Source organism: Bidens hawaiensis, unplaced genomic scaffold (assembly GCF_021521415.1).
Source record: "Bidens hawaiensis isolate Kalapana, Puna unplaced genomic scaffold, B.hawaiensis_p1.1 tig00002477_1, whole genome shotgun sequence".
Classification (NCBI taxonomy): Eukaryota; Viridiplantae; Streptophyta; class Magnoliopsida; order Asterales; family Asteraceae; genus Bidens; species Bidens hawaiensis.
In genome coordinates this window covers 1,670,533-1,681,214 of record NW_027491136.1, presented here as the reverse complement: position 1 = coordinate 1,681,214, position 10,682 = coordinate 1,670,533, and the positions used below count along the sequence as shown (strand labels likewise).

The window sequence follows — 10,682 nt, the reverse complement described above, 5'->3', positions numbered from 1 at the left end:
TACATGACTTGTATTCGTTTCTTGCTCGTACTTTTTCAGTCTATATTTGATGCGTCAACCACGACTTTTGTGGCGGTTCCACCATGCGAAGAATCTCACGCTATGGACTTTGGTGGTTTTGAAGATGGCCAAGGCAAGAAGTCGTTGAGAATGAATCAAGATGATATGATGGTATGACTAGGAATGTGTGATCACAATGAGAGTATAGGGTTGAAGGATATGGCTGATTTGTTTGTTGAGGATGAACCAAGCTTAGATGAAGTGAAAGAAGCATTTAGCGTGTTTGATAAGAACGGTGATGGGTACATTGATGCAAAAGAGTTACAAAATGTACTTTATGATATGGGGTTTTTACAAATATCTGAAAGTGATTGTAGAATGATGATTGTTGGCTATAGCGCTCAGAAAGACAATAAGATTAGTTTTCGAGAGTTTTTGAAAGTGGTTTGAGGATGCCTTTCATTGACATTAAAGTCTCGTGTATTGAGTGTTAATGTTAGTTCCCCATATAATTTTATTGAAACATATATTGTCATATTTGATACATTGTACGAGTATTACAATAAAGGAAGTACATAGTTTGTGTGTGTACTAGATGCCTGTTGAAATAATTATACTGTGGCATGCTAGGTCTTAAACTCTTTATTTATCATCATTGATTTATGAATTTAAACAAAAAACCTAGTTGAAGTTATGCACTAAGAAATACCAAAACCTTTTTCACCATGAAAAACCTTATACAAACGGAAGAAATTCAACAAATAATTATTCACATAAAGAGAATGCACATTGACAAAAAAAACATAATACAAGTAGGATAGCATACCAAATTTTGGAGATCAAAAGTAATTATGCAAATGCATACTTGCATCGACATTACGAAAGAAAATATTTTAAAAATCGAAGTTGAAGATATGATAGTTATCAATTTTGAAAATTGGTCATATGGTTGGTGGTCCGGTGGTAGAAACAAAGTCTCTTAAACATCCTAACATCCTAGGTTCGAATACGTTTAGGTAAAAGAAAATGTCTTTCAAAAAGAAGAAAATAACATTTGAAAATTGCATGAGAAGTGACATTTAGAGTAACAGCATCGGTTGCTTACAAAAATCTAGGTTCTATTATGTTTTTAAAAAGTAAAAGACTAAAATTTTTTAATTTTATAGAATTAAATTTATTTTTAGAAAAACCCAGGTTTTATTTTATTTTATTATAAAAACACTTTTTAAAAGAGATGTAATAGAATCGGTTTCGTAGTAAAATTGCTAAATTCCATTAAATTTTCAAAAACTATCGTTCAAATGTAATAAAGTTTGATTCCATAGTAACCCGGGCTATAATTGAACATTTGAACGATATTGAACCAATCTTTTTTTTTACTAGCAACTGGGTTCTATTAGTTTTACTGTGTAATTACTAATGTTTTGAAACCCGGACGGACCGGTCCGACCGAGACCCACTAGGTATTCTGGTCTACTTCGCACTAATAACCCGTTTTCTAACAACCCGGCCAGGTTGGACGGTTTCCGGTCAGACCAGAACCGGTGATTGAACCGGTAAGCCCTTGACGTTTTTCATTAAATAAAAAATGAAATGGTAGCCGGGACGAGCTAGGATTCGAACCTTGGCAAATAAATTTAAGGATGAAAGCTTCAACAAATGTGACTCATTGGGTTGAATGAGTTGTAATAAAATGTATATAATGGGAATTGGTAAAAAAAAAAAGGATTGAAACGGGTTGACAATTTTGAGTTTTTTTTTAATGGAACGAGAAAAACGGAGGAAACTTTTTTGTTTTTTATTTATATTTCAAGTTGTGATTTTTTAATTATTTTTTAATGAGTGGTTTTTGAAATCTCAACCTATTTTGACCCATTTCAAAAATCACTCATTTCAAAATTCAAAAAAAAAAATTAATAATTAAAAAATCATAATTCGAAATATAAATAAAAAACTAGAAAAGTAATAAAACTAAAAATTTTCCTTCATTTTTCTCGTTCCATTAAAATAAATAAATAACTCAAGAAATGTCAACCCGTTTTGACCCGTTTCAATCCCCCTTTTTTTAGTTTGATTAACTCTGACCCATTATATACATTTTATTACAGCTCATTCAACCCAATAACTACATTTGTCACCCCTACAAATACCCATGAGTCAATCAACCAAACTTTATTAATATCTTTTCGTTTCACAAACAAACCCTATATACAAAAAAAATTGCTTAAAACATAAAGGGACATTAAAGTAGGTTATTTTATTATTGATACTTTTTTGTTACAATTATTTTTTTTATATCCATATGAATTATATAAATATATATTTATATTATTTATAATGTCAACCAAGTCAAACATCAGTCCGTCTTTCATGGTCGGTCAGACTTTTGACCCAGTAAGACCGCCGGGTCAACATCCAGATCAGGTTTGAAAACATTGGTAATTACTGACTAAACTCTGTATTTTTGCTGCATAGTGGGTTGTATTACTTTTATGAGCACGCCAATATATGGCAGCTGGCATATCCTTTCCAATATGCCTTTCTCATATATCTATGTATTTCTAGTTTCTTAATTATCATATCAATCTGAAATGTTTTATGGTCCACTATTTTACTATGGTTTTCAGGAATGAAACTAGGCTTTCTTTTTGTTTGTTCTGTTCCGAACTCTTTACTTGTTGTTTAGAATAATTTATATTAAAACAGATTGAGCAGCCACGAGTTAAATTTCTGGTCAGTGTATCCTCATAATTAGAAAGATCTTTCATCCTTTTAGCATATAACATTGTGTTTTAAACACGTTAACTATATTCAAGGTAGGCTATATGAACACTGCACATCATTCACAAACCACTAACATGTTAGAGCTTTCTTAGCCTATTCCCTATATTTGTATAAGGGAGTTTTGTAAATTATAATGTATGGCCGTATGTATGGTTATCAGTTTTTGTGAGTAAAGAAGATAGAAAATGTTACATGGGAAAGCTAAATTTGGGGTTTCACTGTTCATACCGTATAATATTTTAATATTTTTTATAAAAGTAGTTGTTAGTGAAAGAGAGAAAAAATATAATGATAAAGGTATATAAAGTATTATTTATTAAACAAAAGAGAGAAAATACAGTGATTTTTAGTATAGTTATATGATATATATAGATATATGGTATGAAATTAGATGAGAATGCTCTTACATAGACACATCATTTATATATCATTGACAGGTTCTACTGTTCGTATAACGTTTTCCTTATATCATATGGTCATATATCCGTATGATACGACTCTACGAGAAATTAAAATGCTATGCGAGCTTGAATAAAAATAATATAAGATTTTTATATAAGCTTGTAAGATGTGTGTAAAATGTTGTTTGATATGTGAAATATATTATACGTCATGCATGATATGACTTCAACCAACAGACTAGGCATTTGTGTTTTATATCCGTATAACCTCATACGATGCGTATGATAAGTAGGAGTGTAGTTAGACCAAACTTCTAGTTCATTATCATTTAGTTCGGATCAAACCTTATAATTAAAGTTGTGCTTGCAATGAGTAGTGCATGATGCATTAGTCTTTGTACAAACTCATTACTACATTTAGCATATTGGCATTAACTGTTATACATGCAATAAATACACAACAAGCCAGGACACGTGTCTAGTATATGTGACAGAAAAGGACTGAGATTACACATAAAAACAGTTGCACACAAACTGCAAGCAAACATCATATTCATTATGACGACAAAGAAACAGCACACACACAAACAAGCCGTGTGTCATCACCAGGTGACCACACTGACTTAATAATAACAATCAACAACTAAAAAAGGCTGGCTTCTTTAGTTTTCACTATTACCTTGTGAAAATTCCACCACATTAATAATATTAATCTAATTCACACACAACTACGAAAATATAAAGACAAAAGAGCCTCTTTAATACGAGCCCCTTTGTGAGCGTTAAATGTTTGATAAAATGCCTAAGTGAATTGTCCACCGGTGAATGTTTGACCAAAGGACCAGCCGGCGGGTATTGCGTTGTTGCATATGACTGTATGGCCATCACTGGTCGTCACCTTGAAAGACAAAGCCTGTCGATCAAGGTTTGAGTTGCTCTGCCAGTTTTGACCCCAGTTTCTTTTCATGGGTGCCCATCCGGTCTTTGAACCTTTAATTGAAACCGAGGTTACGTCCCCGGCTCCTCCTACGTTTGTTATTAGCACTAAGTTGAAGTATGAGTGTCCGTTCAATGTGAACCTGATCCCACCTTTCTTTTTGCATGGTACCCTAAGAAATAAATTAAAAAAAACCAAAAAAACCAATATCAAAATTGTTTTTTTTTTTTAAGATGTTGCATGCTAGTATGTTACAGAAATATAGATTTTCGATTTTAATTTTGAATAATTAGTAATTTATAACGGTTAATAAATAGTGTAACTCAATTATCTTAGTTATTACGAAATAATCAACTAATCATTAATAAACAAAACGAATTAGCTCAAAATTTTAGGCCTGAATTTATTGTTTAGGCCAAATATATGTCTACTTAGATCAAGCCCAAATGGTAAAACTGAAAAACCTGAAGTTGAACCGAACCCAAAACCAAAAAAGAAAAAAGAAGAAGAAAAAAACCTAAAACCGAAGTCTTAAAAGATTCGAAAATTGAATTTTCAGTTTTGCTTGGGAGGTCACAATGGAACCAAACCGAAACCATATAGTTTTCGAAACTCAAACATTGGTTTAAGCCCAAACCAACCCATGCACACCCTAGTAGAAAAAACAAACCTCAAAAAACAAATATTCACTTTTTATTCTATTTGAGCCCAAAACCAATGAAAGCGGAAAAACCGAAACAGAACCCAAAAAAACCAAAACCGAGCAATTTTAAAAACTCAAATACCAAATATTTCGGATTCTGATTCGGTTTGAGCAAAAACCCAATCATACCGACTCATGCACACCACGTAACAGAAAAATTCGAATCTAAGACCTTCTGTAATGAACCGGAACAATTCCGGCTCTAAATTGAGCAATGTGTTGAAACATAGGTTGAGAGAGATCAAAATGATGTTGTGGTGGATTACCCCACCCTCCTTTATCATTAGGTAAGGCATTGTTTGGAGGGCAAAAATTAGTGGCAGTGACTACTATAGAACCAGGATGACACCATTTTGGCTGACCAGCACACTTGAGTTCAAAGCAAGCTCCACAACTCATCCCATTGTTGAATAGAGCTGTACTCAATGCTGCTGTGTTTGTACCATACCCTTGACTGTATAAATTCCCATACCCACAAGCACACCTGCATGTTAATTAATAATTATAACTTCATAGTTCATAACACAAATATAGAATAATAATATGAAGTTAAAGCATAATTGTTGTGTTTTAATTTGTACCCATTGTCCCAGAAGCATCACCACCTCCATAGAAGGTAGCATGAGCATTAATCCAACCTCCATTAATGTTGTTTCCTTTAACCATAGAGACCAATGACAATATACCCACTATTAATATCCCAATTAAAGTCATTTTTCCTGCAAAATATAAACAAAAGTTGAGACTTTTAGAATCTTGAAATCCAAGATTTGTGAAAACTGAAGAATAAAATTAATAAAGGTTATGCCTTTATAAAATATAATGCAAGAGAGTGTTTGTAGATGAAAATGATGAGTGGGGGTGAACTTTGAAGGGTGTTTAGGTGGGAATAAATAGGTGGTTGAGAGTGGCATTTATGTAAATATAAGTTAAAATGTTTTTTTTTTAATTTATTGTAAGGAAAACACGTTGTAGCATTGTAACAACAAATCGCCAGGTGCTGCTAGGGGTTTGATCTTATGTGAAAGAAAGAAGCAATATTGCATCAAGACAAAATCTGTATAAAATGTTTTAACTTTATATGTTGGATTTGTAACATTTTGACATAAAAATGTGGTTGGTTGATTCTATGTTTGTGTGCTGCAAATGGAATTGAAACCACAGTATGAATGTGAAGGTAGAAGATGATATTTGACTCATTCATTGTATTTCTAAATCATTTAATGTTATCTCCCCCTGACTGACATATAATCAATTCTTTCACACTTATGTGAGAGAGAGGAAGAAAATGTGTGATTAAATGGTCGGTCGAGTTTCTTAAATGAATGTTGTACTTTCGAATCTTATATGTCGTATCAAAGTTTTGCTCAACCGTAGCTAACAAATGCTTGAATATGTGAATACATAAATGAATATGATATTCGTATTTGTTCGTTAAAAATATAAATGTATTCATGTCTATTTATGCCAACATCAAAAAAGTTAAGAGCGGTATAACATGTAATGTTATTCATACCAAGATAGGCATACTAATTTTAAAACACAAATTAAAACTTGAAAAGTAATGATTAATTACATCGAAACAGAAAGCAAGCGGACAACATGTAATTAACTCTTTATAAGACCGTATACATTATTAAACGTAAATAAGTGAATAAGACTTGTCTTCACATTCATTTGATTAATTAAATAGAAAAACTGTATTTTTATCGTTTATAAGGCTTTAGATTTGTATATTATTAATTCTTAGATGTTAAACTAAGTGGCGAACGCCTACTTGAAAGTCGTGTGGCAGTTAGGGACGCGTCTTGTTTCCAACATGAAAGTCCTTACTAATCGCCTTTGGAGTAGAGAGACGGTTCTTTGAGAGAGGGAGGAGAGACGGGACGGTTGGCGTTCACTAAAATTTTGTTAGATAAGTCAGATGTGGAGGTCCTTGATCTCCCAATAGTTGAAGATGCTCTAAGGGGGATCTCGTTAGTTGATGATATTAGTAGGGAGTATCGTACACAAGAATTTTCTCATGGGGTTGGATATTTTTTATGGTGGTTGGCTATCCTTTAAACTTAAAATAACTTAGGTCTGATTGGGGCTGGTTCCAGTCGATCGAGTCGGTCATAAATAACCAACAAGTTTCATAAATTAAATAATTAATCTAACAAGAAGTTTCAATTTTTGAGGTAACACGCATACTAGCATTCAAATAATAAAGCATTAAAGCAAGCAATCAACCTATAAATCAAATAATATGACCCACTAATCAATAATCTAAAAACTAATGTAGCAAATAATTCACTTCACTAATAAGGAAAAATTTGCAGAAAAAGTTTTGTTGAATTGAATATTTTTAAATGATTTACAATCAATTCCTGGGGGTGAAGTGGTGGTCAGAGTCGATTGTGTGTGTGTGTGGGGGGGGGGGGGGGGGGTTGTCAGAGATAGTTGGCGGTGGTTCAGGAACAGGGGTAGCAGCAGTGCGTTAGGGTGCATGTTCAATTGTTCCTCGTATGGACTTTGACGATTGACGATAATTGTTGAGTTTCAAATTGCTACTAATTTCATTGTTTTGTTGTTTAAAATACACGTATGTTATCCAAATTAATTCTTTAAAATGAAATTATATAAATTCGATTTGGATTATCCAAATATATTGTTTGCGGTGGGATGTGAAGTAGGGATTTAATTGAATGTGTGCTATGAAAAAATTATTCATTGGTAAATTTAACACTTACGCCCATCTACATTGTGCATGTAGGTTTGTGATTCAATTCTTTAAGACCAATTGTAGTGAAGGGAGATTACTTAACAAAAAGTATCGCAGATAACTACCACACATGCATGTAGCATTCACTAACTTTACAGTTAAAAATGTATAATGGTTTAACTGAAAAACACGTATTTTTATATATCTTCTTTTAATAGAAGAATGAGTGAATAGTTTGATTGGTTGGAGAAAACCTTGGCCGCCACCAAATTTGCCCCTTTAGTCTTGCTGTGCTGGCGTTCTAAAGAGCTGACGGCCTTCTTATTCTTTTGTTTAACAATTTTAGATGTTAAAATGGATGAGGTAGCAAGAAATAACGTTCTCACCTCTCCACTACACCAGGTATAAGATGGTTAACAGCATGGGAAGCAACCATCGTAGGATAAGGTAAGATGTAAGCAAGTTTCCTAAGGAAAACCAACAAACTACAAATTTTGACTTTGAAAAGTCAATTTCAAATTCACATGGGTCAAACTATTTCGAAACTTGTGTTCTTTAGGTTTAAAATGAGACCCAATTTTATTCACCGTTATCCATAGATAACCGTCGTCTTCCTCGGTTAACCCTTTCAATAATATCACTTTTCTTTTTGAAAGGCAATTCTTTTAATGATATCACTTTTTTAATTTCTTATTTTCTTCCTGCCCTTGACTATCACTTTGGCACTTTATTGTGGAGGGGTTGTAAAAAAAGAAACCAAACCAAAAGTTAAACCTAAGCCCGAACGTACCTACACACGCAACCAAACAAGATTAAGCTTTTAAATAAAGATTGTTTTAGGTTTGGCAAACCGTTTTGTGTAATCATGGTTTAGGTTGGGTAGCACTAAGCGACTAACTTAATCGAACCACTTAAATTTAAGAACAATCAATTGTGGGTTAAAACACTTGTTTTAGGTCGGGTCAAGCCTGTAGTGAAATTACTTGTTCAACTATTCACCTGTTTGAACCGCTCTGGCCACCATCAAATTCATTGTCGTTTTCAACCACATTTGATAATATAGGAGTTTCTAACCACTTTGGGTTTTTTCGGCCGTCTTGCCAAAAATTGATCAGTTTAACTTTACTTTTGCATGATCCACTCTTTTGTCAGTCCTGTGCTTTAACATGGATATGAAAGTGTTCGATCATCGGTCATAATTAAAAGGCCACAAACAAAAAGCCATGACTGATAAAAGTATTTGGTACCTTTTTTGGGTTGGATGTTATGTTACTTGAATCGGGGAAAATATAAATATAGACATTGATCTGGACATAAAGCCCATATATATCCTACAATCTATCACACGTCAATGCTGACAAAGAGGTTACTTTTTCTTTTTATCTCCTACATACGTTGTCGTGAACTTTCTCCTTAAGGTTACCACTGATGTGATGTAACCTTAAATCACTTGCAAGGTACAAATATCATACAATCATAAAGTTATTTTATGTGCTACTTATATAAAAATGGTATTGCTATTTGTGAATTTCTAGTGACCATCTAGACATTTAGAGTTGAAATAAAAAATGTAAAGTAACACTAAGTGAACTTGAGGCGGTCAACTTAATATCTCATCCGGGTACAAGACTAATGTCAGATCTTTCAAGGTTATCACTGACGATTCCTGCAAAACAGAACACCGTGAGCTTGTTACGAGAAGGGGAATGTGGGGTTCTTCTTGTAACACCATCCAGCGTGAAAATCAGTATGGTAAGTTATGAGTATTTCATAGGAGAGAATATAATGTGTTTACCATTGGGTTTTTCCTTCTATTTGTAACCGAAAGGGTTGAGAAGATTTGGCCAACTGCCACCATCTTTGGAACCTTTTATTTGCTATGCTGCTGCACATTGCGGATTCTTAATTGACCGAGACAGCTGATGTATATAATGTTTGTCTGCTGATAGTATGGTGTTGGCCTTTTCTTATAGGCCCGTCGTGCACATCTGTCCTTTTTGTACTATTTGTCTCCCCATAAGATTTTGAGGACTGCGTTTGGTAGTATTATTCCGCCGTCCGCATCCGCTTCCGCGGGTGATCATGTTGTCTGTTATGATCTTTCTCGCGAAGTTTGGAATCATGTCCTTCCTGTGAGGTACCCTACCTCTACAAATGATATCGCCATATCGGTTGTATAACTATATAAGTGTAACTACATGTGCAATCAACTTATATTGTATGTGAGTTAGTTGAGATCAGTTTGTTCAAGTATGGCTTAAATGAGCTTTAACTCAATTTGAGCTCATATTTGGGGTTCATTTAATTCATTTAGCTTGAGCTTGTGCTTCATATACCGAATTTTACTAAGATTACGAGCTTTAACAGATCTTTTTATGTGGTTCCAACGTTTTAATCGTTGGCCAAAAAATTTAGAAAGAAGCCAGATTAGAAATTATAGTTTTTTTTTGTGTAAAACACTTGATCATTCGATCATAATATTTTCATTCATAATCTCATTAACTAAAGAAATGCTCCTTAAAAATAAGGACTGCTCCTTAAAAATAAGGACTACAAGAAACGGAAACTAACACAAAATAGGAAATCATGGCAACCCATGCTTAACTGCCCACGACTAGTTTGTTTGACCAAAATAAACAAGTGAACAAAACATAAAATCTTATATTACGATACTAATAAAAGAAAATGTTAAAGCTTAGGTGTCAAATCCACATTTCACCTAATTCATAATCTCTCATTTCATTCATTATAGCTATTCATGGGTCATTGGTCAAACTATTTTATCAAATGGGTTATAACATAGTGTGGATTATATTTATTATTAAATAAAGTGTCATTTTCATGCCTAGGTTTGACCAACTACACAACTTTAGTACAATTTTTTAAATTTCTTGCAAATCAACACCCGGTGTTTTCAAAATCATGCTATTTTAGTACTTTTCGTTAACTTCGTTTTTTCCATTAAGCCTACATTAAATTAATTCACAAGTATTTTGAGAATCACAACTAAAATAACAAACCTTATTTATCTTTATCATATGATAAAACCCGTGTAATACACGAGTTTAAAAGCTAGTAAACTAATATAAACTTCACCACTAAATTTGCATGCACATGGAAACCCTCCCTTAATCCCTCCACGGGTACATATCA

The 10,682-nt window shown here is 33.3% G+C and overlaps 1 protein-coding gene across 1 annotated transcript; it reads right to left on the bottom strand.

The window, feature by feature from the left end:
• Window positions 1–3,984: 3,984 nt before the first annotated feature.
• LOC143619603 (expansin-A1-like) lies at window positions 3,985–5,539 on the bottom strand. The gene is made up of 3 exons (XM_077091492.1): window positions 5,404–5,539; window positions 4,998–5,307; window positions 3,985–4,294 (listed from the first exon to the last, which is right to left on the bottom strand). The coding sequence occupies exons 1-3, from the start codon at window positions 5,537–5,539 to the stop codon at window positions 3,988–3,990; spliced, it is 753 nt and encodes a 250-aa protein (XP_076947607.1). The 3' UTR covers window positions 3,985–3,987.
• Window positions 5,540–10,682: the final 5,143 nt, after the last annotated feature.